Genomic DNA, 21786 nt, shown 5'->3' with positions numbered 1-21786 from the left:
GGACTGCTTCACTAAACAAAGGCACAGATTTAAAGCACAGGTTAATCACCTGAGTAAACAACTATTTACAACAGAACCCTCATGCAAAACTCCATCATTTCCATGCTGTAGGCTTTGAATAATTACATGGTAACTTAAATAAACAGCTAATAGTCGCTTGAAAAAAAAACTACGAAGAGTCACTGAAATCTTTCAGCTACAAATGTAAGGGCAGCAAATTGTGAGGTCTAAAATAATCAACAATGCAGTTCAGCAAATATAAAGTCCATTCTCTCCATTTTTTACTGGCTGTTTAATATTATATTATAGCAAAAAAAAGTAATGGTAATCCATCCCCCCAAAAATTAAAAACACTCCAAATTGTGACGCAACAACATTGAATTAGCTTTATTCACTTTATAAAAAAAGTCAGTTTTGCATTGAATGTTACAATACAGTTTCTATCACCATTCTCAGCTTTTGTATATTTAGAATAGCATACAAGGCAGAGAAAACAACTAAAGAGTAACAGCACCGCACACATACCTTCAGTGCCATTGGGTGTCATGGAATTGTTATTGATGTGTGAGTTGTCAAGGTTGGGACCATTAGGAGATTCACTGCTTCCACTTACTCGGCTGTGAGGACTGGCTAGATCCTGCATTTCCATAGACCTGACGAAACACACACATGCACACACCAAATAAAATTACAATTATTGCTCTGGTTTCAGGGAAGACGCACAGCTCTGAAATGCAATGCTGTGTAAACAATATACATAATACAGTGGTCCAGATTTAAAATTTTGATGATAAGCTACTACAAAGTAAAGAACACCTTAAGTATTATGGATATGTTGCTGGGTATAAAAATATTCTATTACAATTGCATTTAAAGTGTAAAATTCACTGCAGTTTTATTAATGGCCATATTTTGCATGTGATATTTTCAGTTCATCTTAAAATCACATTTTTATGTGATGCTAAATGAAAAAAAATACTTGTGAAAATGAAAAAAGTATACATGGCAAAATGTGACACACACTCTAAAATGCACAAAGAAAAATAGTGTTATTCCAAACTATGAAATTAATTCGAAACATTTTCATAAGAACGTTTTCAATTTATCTTATTACAGAAATCTCACAACAAGTTACTGTTTTACATGATGTGAACACAAAAAGTTTACTATCAATTTACTCTGGTTTATCTTGAAGCAAAAATGGCTTTAAGTGTATATCGTTTTGTGTGGTATCGAAGACTGTTAACAGATGTTTGCTGGTTTGAGGCAATGGTTAATATGCCTGTTAAAAGTGCAGCACTCTGCTTGATTATGAGCCCATGCCTCAGTGATGGGCAGATGAGAAGCTCATGAGGCATGTGTTTGCTCTGGCAAGCTCTTTAATTGTTTCTGTGTTTATACAAAAGACCACGCCACTGAAAACATTATTCTATCTTCTCATTTGTGCGCTCAAAGGATTTGATCGAGTATAGAAAATGGAGTAAAAAAGGAGGCATCAGTGATTTGAACAGTATAGCCACAAACTCTAGACCCCATTTGTCTCTGCCAGTGTTACCATTGCAACAGTGAGTTAATGAAATTAGGACAAAATGTTTAGTACATTATACTGCCATTTCCAATTACATTCCAGGGTTCTGGGTATCTCTGCTATCGATAAACACTGGCCTTTTACACAAGGCCACAAATATAAATGCTCAAGTAACTGTAAGTAGTCTGAGTGCTATCAGATGGCACGAAAGAAACCAAAAATTATGAGATAAAAAGATTAAATTATGATATGCATTTACTGTATTTAAGATTGTATTATGTTATGATATAATGATTCTTTGCAGTATAGTTTGGCAAATGCAGCCCTTTCTTTGCGGTTCAACTCCAATTGAATTATTAATAGAAAATGTAGATTTTTCAGCATCACATTACAAACGAAAAAGCCCAAAATACAAGTATTAAACAATGTTATTAAAAAAAATAATCATACATAAGGCAAATATAATCTTCTTCACACACACTCCAATAATGAAGGCTGCATTATCCTTTTCCCAAACGTATACTAATTTACTTCCTACCCCTAAAAATATCACACCCTCCAAGCATACAACAACACAGAGGTGCAAATATAAGCACTTACGGACTGTCCATGATAAACTAACCTTATTTCTTCATCTCACACTCAATACTTAATCCTGTTTTCTCCTCCTTTGCCCAAACTTTTTTCTCATTAGCTGTTGGCTAAAAAGCCAACACTATCTCTAATCAGACAACACAGTAGACTGAGAGAAGTTGACAGTTGTTTAGTAGAGTGTCTAAGGCGATCGCTGATGCCAAGCAGAGCGCTACATGTCTCTGATGCTGCTGGCACTGGCTCAACTGTACTCTTACCTGGACCTATGGCTTTAACTCCTCTCAATCCACACTCTCTTTCTTTATTCTGCCTCCACCTGCCCCAGCAGAAACAATGCCACTCCTTGTTATTGCAGCTCGATGCCACAGTCCAGAGCCATCCATGACACAAAAGGGCTTGTCTGAGAAAACATTATTGTTATTCTGGAGCAGAATGGGAAGAGAGGGCTAACGAAGGAACAGAGGCGCACATTGTCTTTTTCCGAGCTACAGCCCTGCTCCAGGTCCTCCCTCCTCCCTGAGCAAGGGGAGCACAGCCAAATGACGGAAAGGTGATTCATCATTGGTCTACGACAGCTGCAAACTGGATTAGCCCTCCCCCAATCAACATGCAAAGCTGCTTAGCCAAGGTAAGCAGGAAGGGGTGGGGTGGTGGGGGGAAGCGTGGGGGTGGTAAACGTAGGCTGGGGGGGGGGCTTGAGGTAGCCTGCTGCTGGAAGGAAGATGGGACTTGTTGAGAAGAGACAAGTCAAGTGTGACACCCCTAGCATCTTCAGCAGATCTTTCATCTGCAATTGACACTATCTGAAATTTATCAGCACTCCCATCCCAGCATACTGACAGGTCCTAATGACCGTCAGGGCTGCTTTCGGCGGGCCTGCCCCAACCTGGGGTCATGGCACAGTACAGAAATACACAACTTCCTACTTCACAGTCTATTCACAATGGACAGAAAAGCTGAAAGAGAATAATATGCACACTCACACAGACATTATATAAATCTTTTCTTTGTCTGTGGCAACATGAAAATTCTGCTTATGTCTTTTTTGTGCTAACAGAGACACATAATTCATGTCTGTATATCTGCATGTGTACACACTCACTCATGCAGAGGGCACCTCAGAGGCCTTCACATCAGTGGTGTAAATGCACACACACACATAAACACACACTCACACATGCAGGGCACTTTAGAGGCCCCCAGATCAGTGGTGCATCTCAGACAATGAAGGAGACTGGAAACAAGAACACAGAGAGCATATGGAGCCACATATGTTTCCTATGACGCTACGAATGCCTCTATTACTCTCCTTTAGCTGACAGTTACATTTTGCTGTCCACTCTCACTCTGCTTGTCTCTCTCCAAACATCAAGCAGAGCCATATACTCGCATGACTATAACACTATATTAGAACTGACTCCAGCCCACCATGGGAATACAGGGTCCAAAAAAAGGTCAAAGGTATTCAACTGGTCAGGAAAAGGGAAAAAAGACATATAATGCTTTTTTCAAAATCCTGGCATGATTTTTTAATGGCTGACTGTTTACATGAGCCAGGGTAACCTGAGCTACATGCATGGTCTTAAGTTTTTTTTCCCTTCTTTTTTTCAATAGGCTTTGCTCTTCACACCAAGGCAAAGCCTTCATGAATACCATTCCAGCTTTACAATTTGCCTTCTTTCCCACTGCTTATGGTACAGCTATCTTAACAAAAATAACCATTATATTTTTATCCTCACTTAAGAAGCCACGGACAGCAGCAGTGCCTCCTCCTGGCATTTCCGCATATTGTAATATGCAGAGGGGATGTAAAAAATACAAAAATATCAATGGAAAAGAAAGCCCATAGAGGTAAGAGCCATAAAGAAGAAAGAGAAACACATTTTGCCATAGCACTTTAACAGCGATCACAGAGTTGGGGGAAGTTGTGGAGAGAGTGCTGTGGTGGGTTGATGTGGTATGATTGTGTGTGTGTGTGTGTGTGTGTGTGTGTGTGTGTGTGTGTGTGTGTGCATGTGTAATGGCTGGTCTCTGTTCAGCAGTGCAGGTCAATGAAGCCATTACCATGCTGGTGTCAGCCATTGCCAGCAGGTGAAACAAGCCAGGTGAAGAGAAAGAGGGGGAGCAAGGAAGACGGGAGAGGACAAGGCAGGGGGGCAGGGATTTAAAAGCAAAAACAAGCCTTTCTTCTACCACGCTAAATATTTATTGTTTAAAAATAAAGGCTTCATTCAGCATCTTTGATGTGCTTCTTAGTTCAACCTGAACTGCCAGGTCTTTGAAGCTAACAAGAACAAAGCCCAGCTAGATGAAGTGCTGCAAGTGTCATCAAGAGAAAGAAAAAAAAAGAAGTGCCACAACATGCCTCACAACATGCCCTTTTGTTTCGCTCTCCTTATTTCAAGACCTGCGTTTCCAAAGGTAAACTTAGTCACAGCCAAGCTTTTAGCATAGATCATCTCACCATGCAGGCTGTCAGTCCTGGCACAAACCATTTTCTTCTCCTTTGCTGAATGTAACTGTGTTACTATACAGGTGAGGGTTACCTTTTTTCTTTTTTTTTTTTTACAAGGAAGGTGTTAAATCAACTGCAAAAATTTTTAGTTTTGTTTCAAAGTATTTTCACATATTAATGAATAGTTTTGCAAGCAAAAATGATCAAACTGAAGATGTGACTGAAAAAGAAATATCATTGAATATGCTTTGTTTATTTCCAGTCTCCACTCCCTGTATCATTTTTAATAGATATTAATTTTATAGGGCAAAGTCCATAGTCCTTTGAATTTTACAGACTATGTAAGCCATGTGTTGTGAGTTACAACTATTGAAAAACAATGCTTTAATCAAAATCTAGCTTTAAAACAACTAATCCCCACTTAAGCTGGTCAGCTGAATCCACATGGTGGCCCAGGAAAAATAAATCCACTCACAAAGAATGTAGATGCAGACAACAATTGGACACAGATGTGAGTGGAATTAGGCACAGTTTACAAAATGCTACACTTCACTTGTGTCTCTATACGTGGCTGAAAAAAATGAGGGTTGCCAATGAATGCAACATTAAACAGCTTGGTGTTTCGTCATCCTAAAATTCCCAAGTATTTAAGATAAAGCAACTGCTGTACATTTGAAATAAAATGAATGGAAATTTGAAATTACATGGTGGTGTAATTCTGAACAATGACAGCACTTTTCTAAATACTGATTTCTGAGAAAAAAATAAGTTTTTGCTTAAATTTATTGTTGCTTTAGCACTAGAACACTTAATAAAACACATATCTAAACAGAAATAATTTTAAATAAAAATGAAATTTTGCTTTTTATTTTTATATTCCATGTACTCCATATTTATATGTAATTATATAGTGGTGTGGGATATTCAACATCTTTAACCGGAGCACACAAATGAGACTGATGGCGACAAATTATGGAACCACATGGTGCTTTATACACAATTTAAAATGTTCTACTTGTCTTAATTTAAAAGCCCAATTATTAACAAATGTGTTGTTTGTTGATGTGCAATTTGTCTCTCTCATTTGGTTCAATGTGACATGGTTCTCCAGCAGTTCACTCAATAGCTACATTAAATCTGTTAATACTGTGCTCTTCAACCTTCAAAATTATTTCCAGAAGGCCTTCGCCTTTGAGGGGCCATCAAACAAGATTTAAGGTGCACATTTTATCACAACCTGCCTACCACCGTGACCACCATAGAATGATAGAGGCTTTACAACACAAAGATAAAAGAAAGTCCAGCGACCAATCTTAAGGACTATATCACCTTAATACTTGTGACTTGTTATTCTAATTCTCTCAAATCTGAGATAGTGATCTATTATTTGAATGCAATTATTATCTATGCAGGATAGGAAGCAAATAAATTCTAAAATTGCTTAGTTTAAATTAATATTGCAGAAGGTGATAAAATCTATGCTTTTTGAAATTTTACAAAGCAAAAAAAATTAACATGATCTTTGTAGAGGGACATTGTACTACAGACACACTTGTAATACAATCCAGTCCCTTTGAATACAATTTCTGTTTAGAAATACAGCTCAGCAGATTCCTTATTATCTTGCTGTACATAAATATATTGCCATTTACAAACAAACACACAAATGGATATTAGTGATTGAGGACCTTTAATGGAAATCAACAGAAATCTTTAAAGCTCATTTCCTGCTCTTTCAGACACGTATTTTAGATCCAAGCAGTGGTGTGGTAACAAAATAACAACTCACAGTATTTAGTAAACAACCCCTGCTCACTAATCGCCCAGTATGGCTACTTAATAGGAGGTCACCTATTTCCTTCTTCTGTCTCTCGCGCTCTCTCTCCCCCTTTCCGTCTTCCTCGCTAATAGCCAAGGGAGGCAGGATCAATTAGCCCTCTCTGTCTTTCACCATTTTCAATCGCATCTCTGAGAGAAGAGAACAAGGGTTCGGCCGGCTAGGCACATCCATACGAAAGGCATCAGACCTTGGGCAAACAATGCCCCAGTCACTGCCAACCCATCTTTCTTGAACACATTGCTGCCACAAATGCATGAAGCTCCAGAACCAGGCAGAGAGACGCTGATCTCTCCCTGTGTAAAGCAAATACACAGTGTAAACAGCCCCAAATCAGCCCAATCATTATCTGTTAATTGGATAAATAAGGTTATTGTGTGAGTGAATGGTTGTAACAGGCGGTCACACACACACACACACACACACACACACACACACACACACACACACACACACACACACACACACACACACACACACACACACACACACACACACACTGTCATGTTTGTGTACACGGAGTGGAGGCCACACTGCAAGCAGTCTGGCTCACTAGCTTATCCTAACCTTTCTATTTATTCTCTTTCATCTACTAACACACACCTTTGTAAACACTGAAAAGGGCTGGCGTTTGAAAATGACATGAATTAGAAGATGAAAAAGCACAGAGGAAAAAAAAATTACAATTTCAGAGAGATTAAATGCCCTTCAAACACACACACAGACACACGCACACACACACACACACACACACACACACACACACACACACACACACACACACACACACACACAATAATTCCCTGACTTTCGATGTAAGCCTGTGATCATGCACACAACATTAAACCAGAACATCCTTCAATTAGAGAGGCTCATGATTACAGTGGGTGAGTCATCTTCACTACACGTGAAATACTGGCGAGCGGAGACGCAGCACGGCCGGGATTCGAGGCCTGTTGTCTTGGTCAGACGCTGAGAGCCTCTCAGGTCTCCTTGCAGCATTCCTGGCCTCAGCAGATGGCATTAGATGTCAACTGCTCAAACTGTGTTGATTTTGTTTGTTCTGCCAGTCGAAAAGAGACTCCTGCAGGGACCAGCATGTTTTCCTTGCCTGATCAAAAATGTAAACTGGGCCAAACAGAAAAGGATCCCTTATTTGAAAAGGAATTTTTTTTATATTTGCACTGATGATATTATTTTCAATGCTAATGAAGATGACTTTTCTGCAGTTTAAAATTTTATTTTTAATTACAAGTGAACTCATTATTTTTGAAATGCAAACTCTTATCAGTAGAATTTTTTTAACAAATGTCATTTACAATTACAAATGAAGACTTTTGATTTTTGTAAAAAAACAAGAATTAAAATTTGCGAACCTATCAGCACACTGTATGTAATATACAAATAGAACTTATTGTATGATATTTAGAAAATATCAAACATGCAGCTCTAAATTGTTATTTAAAGAACATCATATTACTTTTTTAGATTGACTTCTTTATTGGGATGTGGGTTGTATTTACTTTCACTTAAATTAAAACTATACATTCACCCAGAGCAAATTTTTTTTAGATATTTATCTATCAACATCAATGAATTACAGCTCCCATGTGAAGATTAAACCCTTCCTCTTTGTTGATATTATTCCCATTATTATAAATGTTTGTATAGCCCTACATTATTACAATTCATGCAATAATAAAGATATAGTACTGTAGGTGCTGTTTTTAATCCTAACAATTAATGACAATATTAGTCCAGAAAACCACTTTGTTAACATAAATGCTTTAATTGGTAATTATATCTTAAATTAAATGCTGATGCAAATTTATGAAATGAAAGACATATTTACACACAAACACACACACACACAAACACACACACACACGCACGCACTAACTGACACTGGCACTAACTACTCAAAAATTAGACAAATTAAGAAAAGACCACCAACAGATAAAAAATAAGAAATTTAAATTATACTCACTACAATTATAGTTGAATCCCTGTGTGTTTATCCCTTCTTATATCTTCTTTTTAAAAAATCTTCTACAGAGAGATCGTTCAGTCCAGCAGAATGGACAGCAAACTTTCTAAAACAGTTCGTCAGGTGTTGGTAGAATCTGTAGCACAAAAAATGTAAACTACAAGACTACTTTTTCTTTTTCATTTTAGGTGTTGGAACCCATGGAGACCTGCGCGGTATCTCAGGAGACCCAGTCCTAGTGAGAAAGAGAGTTGTCGGATTACTGCTTCAGGCAGTGACTAGTGAGTGTCTGAGGAAGAGGGAAAAAAAGAGAGAGAGTGAGAGAGCGACAGAGAGTGAGGGAGGGACGGAGGGAGAAAGGCAGTGAATGAGGGAGGGAGAGGGAGGCTGCTGCTGTTTGAAAAAGCAGAAAAGTCGCTCTGTGCTCTCTCATAGGAAGACTTGGGGTCTGGAGGAGGCACGCGGGAGTTGTGCCTCAAACCAGCGCCCCATATGTCATTCACTCAAAGCTTTAAGCAATAGAGCCTTCTCCAGATTGTATCATTGGAGACTAAGACAATGAAATGGCAGACCCCTCCATTGGCCTGCCTGTCCACTGGAAGACCAGGCTCTGCTCACACACCCCGAGGGCCCACACTTTTCTTCTCCCCCTTTCTCTCTTGTTTTTGTTATGCTCTTTTTTCCACCACAAACCACATTTTTTTGCTCTCTTTTGTGAGTCTTAGGTCACTGCTGGATTTCTTTCTGTCATAGAGGGACTTTAGAGGGTAAACAAGGATGCAGGTCATTAGCTTAGGTGATGGGGAGCCGGAGGTTTAACAGCGGCCGAATATCTCGGCTCTGTCTGTCTTCAGAGCAGTCTAGTGGAAGTCCTCCGTCGACACATAGACACCACGTCTGTGTGCAAGGTAATGACTGCCTTCTGTCTACTCCAGGTTATTATTTTAACTGTGCGAAGCTGCTACACAAGGCCATGCTGCTACTGATGAGCTCAAACTTGTGATAATTTAAGCTGGTGATGAGGCTTGTGCAACTTTTGCTTTAATATGTCATGCCATTTTTCCACCAAGAATATCAATTCTTTGTAATGAATGGTTTAGAGGGCAACGGACCTTTTAAATTTTTTTTAATTTTCACATAATAAAACTGAGGGTGAAATACCAACTATAATACTGAAAAATGATTTTCAAGAAAGAGGAAACCATACAGTTACTTCGGTAAAGAGGTGCTGAGGGAAAAAGAACACCCACGGCTAAAAGAATAGTATACTGTGTAAGCGGTTGGCCTATGTACACACTGCTTCTATGTCTCTGTTACTTACTAGTCAGTCGGTGATGACAAGAAATAAAAATGTATCATATGTGTCACTAAAAGAGCATAATCAAATCTGTTTTTATTAATTGACACAACATGTTGTTTCAATCAAAAAGGAACTGATAAATTAGTACATTTCAACTGTAGAGTTCACAACCCATACTGAAAGCAATTCAAAACCAACAAACTATTGTTTAGTAGTAGTCAACAAGGAGCTGACAGAAATAGATCAGAGATGCAGTGCTCCTGATTTAAGTACACTGCAGTAATGATGAGGACTTGCTGGAAATGCAAGTGCTACCTCCTTTTCCATACCAGCTACCCATAGGTGAATCCATAGGCTTATGTTTCAATATCAGAGCATGAAATATATTGCAAATTCAACAGGTTTTTGATAACTCAATTGACTAAGAGATGCTTGGGGACTCTCAAGTAACTATTTCTAATAGCGGCAGGTACACTTGCCAATTGAGTTACTGCATTTACTCTGTTGCTCTCTATTTTAATAAGCAGCTGTATGAAATTTACTCGAGATGCAATTTTGCAAGTGAGTTATTTTCAAATTCTATAGTGTCATTATCCAGAGTTGTTTAATGTCTCAATGACTAAACTCAGATTTTCCTCATACTCTCCTGCATGCAGTGCTGTATGGTATGTTTTAAGTCAAGGCTCCAATCAACCTAGTACTTTTTCTATTTTCATGTTTGACAGTATTAAATGCAAGGCAGTTAAATGAAAAACTGCAACTATAAAAACTTAGAACCTTCTACATCTGCCACATGGAAGTTTAACAAAAGATGCACTGATACTGTCCAACTGACATCAGCAATAAAATGCCACTTGCCAAAAACTATATCAAGTAAGAAATTTGAGAAGTGAGCTAAGATTAAATGTGAAGCTGTTCTTTATTATGGATTATCTTGATGGGACTCAATGGTCTTCATGTGGGGTTGCAAGGATGCCTGCCTGCAATTTAGAGTGAAGAGAGGTCTGCACTGTCCTCCACTGCCAACAGGTTATCCACTCAGTTTCTCACACACATGAAAATACACTCACTTCCAAATGGCTGATTCCGTTTTTTCGAGATAAAGAATGGAGGGGTAACATACATTTAACTGGAATCCTAGTACTTGGAAAGTTTAAATCCTAAACTGTGGTGGTTTTTCCCCTGTTGTTCCACAAAGGAGGACATCTCGGTAAAGTGAGTTTACTTATCTTGACAAAGAATATATAAACAGTGTGAAAGGAGCAGGAACGCTGTGACAAGGAATCAAATGGTACAGATGAAACAAAATGCTAACACCCTGGTGACACAGTTGCAATATTTTCATATGCATATGCTGCAAATTTGTTTGGGTAGAGCTATTACAGTGTTTATACAATGTCACGCACTGCGGCGGATCAAGTTCCTTTTTTGACATAAGTCTCAGCAGAGCATTACACTCAAAACCTTCCTCCAAGAAGGGAAATCTGACCTTAGGATAACTTTGGATAAAATAACAGTTTTTATATATTTATATAGGCATTAACAGGTGAAGTGTTCACCTATTGACTAAGGAGAACATTAAAAAAAAGCTCTTAACTGCACAAACCTCCCTCCCTGCCTTGCCCCTGACACAAGTGAGACATTAAGTTTGCTGCATAGCAATTTGTCAAAGAGCTCTGTAAGTGCTAGATACTGGATATTCCTGAGTTATTCAATGTGCATAGTTTACTGTTGAAAATAACCAAGCTCCACAGAGTGACATACGTTTGGTAGGGGAAATTCAAAATCTTTTTCAATACCATTTCATTCCTCCTCTGTTCCCGCTACTTGTGTTTTGAGGTGAACTCTATAATACTAACTAAAAAGCAACTTGCATAGCAACAATGACAGCTAAAGCAATGAAAACATTAAAAAAAGGCAACCAGCATCATCTTAAGGCCCAAAAAAACATGTAATTTCACCTCCAGTATTCAAGTTTATACAATATAACATTAACCCATCGATTTACCAGGCTTTCATTAAACTCTAAAGAAAATCTTTGATGATAACAAGTTGTCACCACAAAAAAAGATTTTGGCAGAGCAGACAGATAATTTTGAAGTCCCTCAAGGTAAATTAGTAGCAAGTCAAGTGCTTTCATGTGGTGAATGAAAGTTCGAAGTGAAGCCTGAATTCCTTACAAACAAACATCAGGTTGGCCTGCGTCGCTGAGGAACAGTGATAAAAGTAAACACAGAACACCTCAACATGGAAATACATTGGAGCTTTCCTCTACAGAGAGCAAGGAACAAAGGAAATGGTTAACCTCAGTGGACGTCACAACTCAACTTAAATGAACAGAGTGAACTAAATGTTGCAGCCATCTTGGTTCCAAACAAAACAAGGAGAACGTGTTTTGAGTTAAGCGAAATACCCATTTATCTTATGAATTCTTATGAATTATATAAAATATAGTAACCACATTTTAGTTCAGACAATCTCTTACAAAGAATTTACAAAAGTAATTTCTGGTTTTTGTTGACTTAAAAATCAAAGTGCATGCTAACTAGTATTTATTTAAAAAACACTCAGAAGACACATTTATCCATGAATATACCATGAGAGACAAGTTGTACTTTATGACCACTGAGGCACACCTGGCGAAAGTCTATGAGGACCCCGAAAATCCTCAGACAGACACTTTATTGCTCTCCAATGGCCCCAAAAAAGCCAAACAAGCACACTTTAGAGACCTATTACTCAGAATTAGACATCGCTACGGCTGGAAGTATCACCGCAGGCGTTATGCTTAGAATATATAGCCTGTTAAAAGATAAAGAGAATAAGAAGAGTAAATCCGGCTTAATAAGTCACTTAAATATGGTTTGTTTGACATATATTGAGATTCAGTTCTTCCTTAGAATCCAAGACTTTAGTTATTTAGTTGAGCTATTTTAAAATAGGTGGATCATAGCTTTTGCCTATACTCAGACATCAAGACAAATTCTTCTTACACCTGAGTGGAGGACCACATCACTTGCTAAGTTGTCACTGATATTTGCTTCCAATTTTTGCAAACTGAAGAAATATTGGAATTCAAGTTTAAAACATTTTAAAGACAACTTATTCATGTAATCTAAACACTAAAGTGACTGTTCTGGCTACAAGCGGCAGAGCTTATGTGATTCTCAGTAGATAAAAAATGTGTGGTGAAAATTGAGCTTGCATGGCTTTATGAGGAAATAATTTAAAATAATTTAATCACTAAACAGGCCATATTTTAGCTAAACTAATTATTATCAGCATCACTGTACAAATCGCACACATTTAAATATAGTGTAGTGTATATATATATATATATAGTGTATATATACCGGATATAACACAATTTTTTGACACAACATAGGGACTTCATACAAATTAATTTGGCTTGTCTTTGTGATATAAAAAAAGCTAAAAGGCAATGATCTCAGACAGAAAACTGCTCGCATATGCCTTTCCCCTAAATGCAATGACAATAAAAAAAAGTTTGCATTCTGAAGAAAAGACAAAAAAAAGTCTTGAGTGGCACATTTTTTTGATAGAACAGATACTTTGTGCACAAATTTGAAAATATGGAAATAAGCAGACAAACTACTACATTTACAAAACAGCTGCAATTCTTTCCTGTAAACTGAAGCAAGCCTTACTGTGTGTCCTCTCCCTAATTTCGCAGCTGCAAAATTGAAGCTTACATTGATTGTAATTGCAACTGTTGAAGAATCTGATACATACTGTAATTTTGCAAAGTTAGCAGATATCACTGATTGTTATTAAAGTAAGTGGTGTAAGGGCGGTAAGTGGATGGCATGACTATGGAATTCTTCTCTAGCACTAGTAATCTGGTATTTAGGTTTAAAGACAGAACCTCAACCAGCAACGCCACTAAATCTTAAATAGCTGCACCCTAAAATACCAATATGTTTGGTAATAAATTTTCAGCAACCCTCTAATGGCAGCATTTGTCAGGACTGGCCCAACTGTCTGGGGTTGGCTTCTGACTTGTGCAACTCAGGCGGCCAGAAATGTGGCACTCCCCGTCTCCTCCACAGCTGCCTGCCCAGTTGGGCCCAGGGTCAGCGATGGGGGCCAGGACACTGATCAGCAGGCTTGCAGTGGGCCTAGCCCATGGGGGTGGGTTGGGGTGGTGGGGGCAGTGACACCCCCCCCCCCCAGAGTCACTAACCAAACCCCCACTAGTGCAGCCACTGTGACATTTGTGAGGCCGGGAGTCCACATAACAAAAACACATTAGGCAAATGTCTGGGGTCAAACGTCTGTTTGAATTGGACAGATGAAAGCCACTTAGATTGGGTCTGTGCCATTCTGCTTAGTGACTAAATACAGTTACAAAAGAGGCAGTCCTGTGTGAGCCAGTGGTTTGTCTAACTGAGAGAATATAAGTTCACATTCAAGTTATGGTGCTGTGCTTGCCAAGAGACAGTACATGAGCATAGACAGGGCTATTTAAGCATGGGGTATTACCAATCAGCTATCTATCCTACATAAATAACACAGAAATACAACAGACCGGCAAATAATTTATATTTAACCTACATCCACATTTCATCTCTAAGAAGCAAGTGCAGGCACACACAGCAGAGGTATTTGCAATGATGAATTGGCACTGCCATTGGACACCAGTTTTCAGAAATTTTTAACTCCTGGAAAGACTTAACAGCTGGTCTTATCTGTCTACCCAGCTTTATTGTGCATGTGCAGCTAAAAAAGCTGAAGCTCAGATGATCTAGGCACCAAATGTCACTCATTTTATAGAACTGCGGGAAACATGTTGAGCTGCATACTTTTTCACAGCCTTGAGGACAGTGTGAACTATTAGCAGCTTGCCAAACTAGTAGATCCCTCCATTCATGCTGATGTCAGAGGAATATGAAGCATTACAAGAGGTTCCAAAATAACCAATGGGATAATCGCAGTTTAAGACTATGCAAGAGGAGTGCTGATGTATATGCTAATACCTTACCCCAACGTACCTCATGACTTCTGTGCATGTGTCTGGTTCTTGTCATTGCACTCATCATGACCAAGGGAGACAGCCTTCGATTTATTGTTTTTACTAGAGCCCTACTGTTGCACTATCAATATCCAGTGAACAGGAAGAACTTACCAAGTTACTTTACATATGAAAAAACAAAGACCACATCATCCAAGTGAGGAGACCACTAACAGTCAAACCAGGAAGAAATAACAAATATATACAGTATTTCATTGGAAGTAAACATCAATTCCCTCAGTCCAGTCCAGTCCAACTGTAATGCTAGTCCACTTTCTTGAGATCTCAGAGTTCCTAATGCAGCTCATTTGGACAAACAAATCATTGTGAAAGACATCAATAGAACTGACTGGACTCAATGATATGCCAACTTTTCATGTTTGTTTCTTCTTGATGTGTTCGGAACAGCAGTGGCCCTGTTAAAAGGTGACTTCCTCTATGAGGAAATGGAATTTGCAATGCACTCTTTACAGCACACTCTCCCTTTGTACTGTGTGAAAATATGTTCTAGCTTGTCTAGCTTGAACGGCTTAGTTCCATATTTTTCTGTTTTCTCTCTCTTTATTCTCCATTTTGGTGTATAGTATTTCTCAGTTTCAGTGTATATGACCTTATGCTATAGTTAACACTATACTTTTATAATGACAGACTAATGATGGTGCTCAATGACAAAAAAAAGAGTAAAAGAGTAAAAAATTGATGCTCAAAAGTCAAAATTTGAAAGGCAAACAAATCACATGGCCTCTTTCTTTAAAAGGACACTCAAACTCAGTTTTGTTAATTAGAGAATACAGCCTAAGTGCAAGAACAGTTTTGTTATCTGCCTGTGTTGTTTTGCAAAGCAGCATTACTGGAATCTAACAGTGATCATGAGGAGGACTGTACAGTAAAAGTTGCATTTCAAAGGGAAAGTAACAAACTTGCTATGGCAGACAAGTAACCACAACAGTGGTGTTAAGAGTGGGCATGAAGCTGAAAATGTATTAACAGGTTAGATCTACTTGCATTAAAAAGCTTTAAAGACAGCAATGGTTGATTGTTAGTTAATTTAATGTATCTAGTCCATAAACTAAATGGATTCCTAATTGCTATCGCACCTCTTTTAAAATCTCATTCCATCTGTTGTGTTGCCTCTTTAAATCTTATTTGTGGACTCAAACCTTTCTTACTGGATCTGCATTTGGTTATCAAGAAGCAGCACTGCTTTACATTTTTTTTTTCATTTTTTGTTTTGCATTTTTTTTAATTTGGCAATGTCTTGAACTGAACTTTGAAAACATTTTAGGAACAATATTAAACAACTGCATCAACAGATATATAAGGCTAACAACTCTGGAACAGATATATTGTATGTGCAGTTTATAAAGACAATGAATAGATTTAACAGTTAGAGACAAAATTTGAAACTGGAGTTAAGTTGGCTACAGCTGCCAACTGCCTTAAGGGAGATCTCTTCATGAACTCTGTAACTGACACCTTTGATAATTAATTCACCTTTTCAGCTCTGTGAATCAGAGATAAATTATCACTTTAATATGGAGAGTTCCCTGATTAACCTTTTGATAGAGATCCACACAGTGAGGGGAAATGTGATGCACTGCAAGGGACCTCTGATGATGAACATATGCTTCATCAATATCAGCAGCTCTGCATGTCTTTGCTGAAAACACAAACAAAACCACAAAATAGAAATTCCGGTCATCCGGGGCATTGCCTCTGACTCCAAAATAAACATTACGTTTTGTTACAAGGATCCGCTTCAGCGTTGAGAGGGGGAAGCAGACAGTGGGAAAACAAGGCGTGGTTTCTTCCTCTTGACTTTGTGACTCAATTGTTGAAGCCCCAGGTGTCTTGACTTTCAGTCTATCAAAACCACCAGATAATTTCTTTCTTTGAAATTAATGAATAATATTGTTAGCAATGCTCTCTGTGCCTACTAGTACCAGCTAGATAGACCTATAAATAGCTCAGCAGCCTGCCATGGAAAAAAACAACCGCCTAGTCCCGGATCAGTTACAGAAGAAGCAACTTTTTATAGGTCACAAAAACTTCCAGTTGCCTTGGAAACAATGTGGAAGTATAGTGCACATTTGGAACAGGTAATACTGGTCATGGCAATTAGAGGGCCCATTTTGTTGAATGGGAATTATCAGAGAGCTGGGCTTGGGGTAATTGAAGGGTTTGCTCATTCCCTGGCCACAGACAGTTCTGCAAAACTGCACCTGGGGAGAGGCACCCCGAACAACTCACACTGGAAAGAAATGCCTGTTTGCTTTGCCAGTGGAAGTTATCTGTCAAAAGACGGGACTGGTGGTGTAACAAAAAGCCACTATCTGAATATTGATTTCCATTTTGCCTTGGGTAATATTGTTCAAGCTAAAGTGGAAAGCAATGTATCTGCTCTGGCTACAATTGTGTCCAGAGAACTAAACTTAGAGAACTAAGGTCGAAACACGTTTCCTTACTTTATGTTATATAACAGCCATTTATGTTCATCTCTTGCTCTGTTTCTTCAGATTATTTGTGTGCATCTGAATATTTTGTTTTTTAGCAAGCAAGGTGCTTCCAACTGTCTTTATACTGATTTTCTCCAGGCCTCTTTGCAAGCTCTTTGTTTCCATGCTGCATTTTTTTTGGATACCTGAATACAATGCTACCACAACTGCCATCAAACTCTTGCTGTACCTGTTACTAAAGGTCAACCTACATTCACAGCTGTGACTCTCAGAGAAGCCTGGCCCATCCATTGCATGATGACTATGCAATTTACATAATTACAAGCTAGCTGAAACCCTGCCCCAAAGAAGCTCCAGACTCTGCCTGAATTATTAATCAACTATTGATGAAGGCCTGATAAATGCACTGGGCTCACCACCCCAATGACATTCTTGTCTCCTGCCCTAAGCTACTTCTGCTGTTCTGTCAATTGACACAAAAGTCACAAAGATGTGAAATGTGCTCATTTAAACCACAAAAGGTAATTGTTTTCAACAATGTATCTTCTTACAGATCTTAACTGTACCACTATCTTTCCTGCCCGGGAACTCAAATAAGCACACTTCCATGTGAGCTAATTACAGTTTCACACTGTGTGACGGTCGACAATCTTCCCCTATTCTGTTGGCCAGCCACCAAAGTCTTCTAATGTGCTCACACAAGGGGAATCAACATGCCAACCTGAAGGAGGTGTACAAACATCAGCAGAGAATTACAGGCATCATTTTGATTACTACTCTGCCTTTAGGTATTAATATAAAATCCATTAAGCTTTGTGGACAAAGTTTCTAAAGAAAACATGAATGAATTTATGTAAACACACCAGAGGAATGCATAATACAACATATGTATTCTGGGGATGCTAATTTATGACTATAACGCACATTATCAAATGACAGTCAAGCACTTCAGCACCTCCTCTACTATTCTTGGGTCCTGGTCCTCCATATCTCCACCACTCTCACTTTTAGCAGCTGCAGAGCACTTAATAAATTGCACCTTTAACAAAAAGGAAAAGGTGATGAATTAAAAAATGTTTAGCCTGTTCATGTATTATTAATGCAGCCTCTCCCACAAATCGGCCATTAATAAATAATTAAAATTAATCTCATTATCTGAGTTTTCATTATAGGATAATTTAATTAAATGAAAGCCCAAAGACTTCTGAAGGGTTGTAGCCACTGGGGCCCCATGCCCTACTCCTCTAATGGGTCAGGACAGGAGAGTGCAATGGTAATGCACAGGAGCCTATACATTATTTAATGGATCCCACTAAGTAAGGACAGATCAATAATAACTTGTCATCTCATCAATGTGTTGAAAGCATTCCAGAGCCCACTGCAAGACAAATCCAGAAGCAGGAACAGAAAAATATCTGCACACACATACTGAAAACCCACACACATACAAGCGCATTCATATTTATTCTACGCCAAACAATGTCACTAACTGTCATTTGAGGATGCAGCTATGAATATTCTTTGTTTGTGCATAATGAAATGCAATATCAAATGGAGGATGCCTGTGCATTATACTGATGGGAACGCAGCAGAGGTTGGATATGAAAACTTGACGCCTGTTGCCTACATTACATTTCAGGTCAAATGTGCTTCTGTGTAAACGGTGAATGGTACAAGGTATATCTGATACAAAACAATAAATGATATCAGCGTCAAATGGGTGCCATTAAAGACTTTCTTGGTGAATGAGAGGAAGGGCTGAAAAGGAAGAGGGTATCTGAGTTTGTCTTGTCTCCAGGAGCAAGCACTCTCATTATCACACCACAGTGAAGACGCACACATCTAGCTTAAGATGCTTTTCCGCAACACATGGAGTGAGTTCTCCAAAAATGTACTGGGTGAAGAATCTCTCAAAAGCTATTTTTTAGCTCACCCTTTCCTTCTCAATATTTAGAATATTTTAAATTGGGTATGTAATGAGCTAAGAAGTACTATCATTTTGTTGCACTTTCTAATGGCATCAATGGAACATAAATGACTTTATCATTCAAAGGCCAGCAATTATGTTCAACGACGTGTCCATTATTTCAACATCCTTATGTTGGTTTACAGATACTGTTCTAAATTATTTCTACCATTAAGCTTTGTATAATCAAAATCAACAGCTCTAATCCTAATAAAAGACGCCATTTCACTTTTAAAATTACACAAAAGAATGATGGATAACAAAAATGTGAGCTTTAAAGAAGGATCAGAAGTATGTCTTTATCTTACCCTTATTTGCCAAAGCCAGGCCAGTGTGTCTTCTCAACAAAGAAACTGTAATTTCTTTTGGTCAAATAATATTGATGAATTTTATTTATATTTGAATTAAAGAAATACTTGTAAGTTTGTTTGATCTTGTTTCAGCACCGCCATCGGTCCAATATATGAGCTGTTAAATAGTTTTGTGTATACCACATTTGCCTAAAGTTTTGTTGTATTTCAAAAGAAGGGCCAGATTTGACCAAAGAGCCAAGTCTGATGACTCATATTGTAATTTTTCAAAATCAAATGTGCCACACTATGTGTTCTTACTCAGACTTTATTGTTATTGCCAGACTTCTACAAATTAAATGAATGCAATTACTATGCTTAAAACATAGTGGGAAGACTGTGATAATGAAAAACATATGTGACAGACTCACATTAAAATGTACAAAATCACACATGTATATGCACATCAGGCCTGCATTTCAAAGAGGAAATCTTTAACATAAACATTTGCATTTTGTGAAAACAACTGAGTAATTAGGTTAGGGCATAATAAGCTGGGGTAGGCACACAATGAAAGAAAGCATTCTGGCTTTAAAATGAATAAAAATTGATTGTGTCCCAATAAAAAACGAATTGGCAGAGTGTTAACTGGATTCCACATAAACGTCTGTAGCAGTCCCTGGCCGCTTTATTGTGTGCTAATGCAATAGAGAACACTTAGCAATAAATGCTGCTCTCTGATGAGCTCACAGAGGCTTTCCAAGATGGCCTGATGAAATTGTAAAAATTAGATTTGAGCTAGCTGCTAATGACTCCTAAAACAAAGGAAAATCTCTAAATAGAATTAGCCTGCCCTCTTCTTCTCTAAATACATCATATGTAAATTACTGTCATTTGGAGAAATATGCTTGCCTGGAAGGTAAAGTCTTCATTAGAGATCTCTGTAGGTTTGGGACTCGTACAAAAACTCCTCTAGGACATTTAAAAAGTTTGAGAGCTGAGAGAAGGTAAAGGTATTGTTCACTCATAGCAGCAGATCAGAGATATGACTAAGAACTTTATTTTTGATTATTTTAGTTAAACCATATGGACTTTATTCCAAACCTGAGGAAATAGATAGCTTCTATGAGAAAAAAATACTACATGTGTAAAATTTCATTGTTATAATCCATACTAGTATTTAATTTGGAATCAAATGTGCTAAATATGCTTCAGCCAAGTCAATGTACAAATTCTTTAAAAATAGCATACTCATTTGCAATATTTTCAGTGAATTAGTTCATAAATGCAGCGCCACGGAAACAAATAGTCCCTCAGTGAAAGTTATTCAATAAAGTTATTAAATGAATAAAATCCTAATACATTAGAGCGGTCACTTTGAGCATTAAGTGCAAACGATTTTTATTTTAAGATTTTAACATGTTACATAATTAATCCCATGTGACAACTGAACCTGCAGAATGATACTGAGGGTTTGATCAGTGCTATCGAGCAGCATGCAATTCAAGCTTTTCTAAACTAAGAAATATCAACTTAAAGTGCTATGAGTGCCAATTTTTTCTCAAATTTCTTAATTTCTCTATGACTATGTCAGTATATACTCTATCTGTTGCAAAGTAAACCCCTGTTTTAGATGTAATCAACATGAAAAAAAAGGATTATTAATTGAAGTTTTATAAATGTCTTAAATAACTTGTGGGAGGCAGAAATAAAAAATTAGTGTTTTTACAAGTCGAGTGAACAGGTTTTTGGTTTTGTTATATTAGCTAACCAGATTGCATTCAAGTTGTGCAAGATAATTTCCTTATTCCATAATAAGCTTAATACCTAATCTAATTATAATACATTTATTGACTCAATGGGTGGTCTTAATTTGGTGGGACATCAATCTTCAAATAAAATATAGTCTTTTCAAACATCATATTGATAGGTGCTGGCTGTTTTGTTGCTGTTTAGTTGGGTGAGTTCGTTATGAGCCGTTTTTACTGATGAAGTGTTAGTGTAGCAGTGGTCAGGTTGACCCTCTGATTAGTTGGCTAACTTACAGCAAGTAAGTTGTTTAGGTACAATTTTGCATACATTCAAACATTTTCAGTATTAGAAATATATTGGCATTATACAATACAATTCAGTAGAATGCACCATATAATTCACTTGATATGGCAGCCTAACTCTGTCATTGAGATTGCTCCTAGATGAACAATACAACTTTTTCAACCAAAGGTTCATAAGTGTTTACACAATTCCTGCCACCAATTATTTGCCCTTCTAGGGAAGCCTCCACTTAACTATTCAAGGGTCATTCACACACCCTCTACTGTTTGTATATGGCAAGAAAAGG

General features: G+C 37.9%; 1 protein-coding gene across 1 annotated transcript in view; it reads right to left on the bottom strand.

Moving 5' to 3' along the window:
• Positions 1-21786, bottom strand: part of eya1 (EYA transcriptional coactivator and phosphatase 1) — a 61935-nt gene that overhangs the window by 30921 nt on the left and 9228 nt on the right. Inside the window, exon 3 of the mRNA XM_040126843.1 lies at positions 526-653. Coding sequence (XP_039982777.1) covers positions 526-649 — 124 coding nt within the window. The 5' untranslated portion in view covers positions 650-653. The remainder of the gene's footprint in view (positions 1-525; positions 654-21786) is intronic.

This window comes from Xiphias gladius, chromosome 5, assembly GCF_016859285.1.
Source record: "Xiphias gladius isolate SHS-SW01 ecotype Sanya breed wild chromosome 5, ASM1685928v1, whole genome shotgun sequence".
NCBI lineage: Eukaryota > Metazoa > Chordata > Actinopteri > Istiophoriformes > Xiphiidae > Xiphias > Xiphias gladius.
The sequence above is the reverse complement of the archived record's forward strand: the minus strand, read 5'-3'. Positions and strand labels throughout refer to the sequence as shown.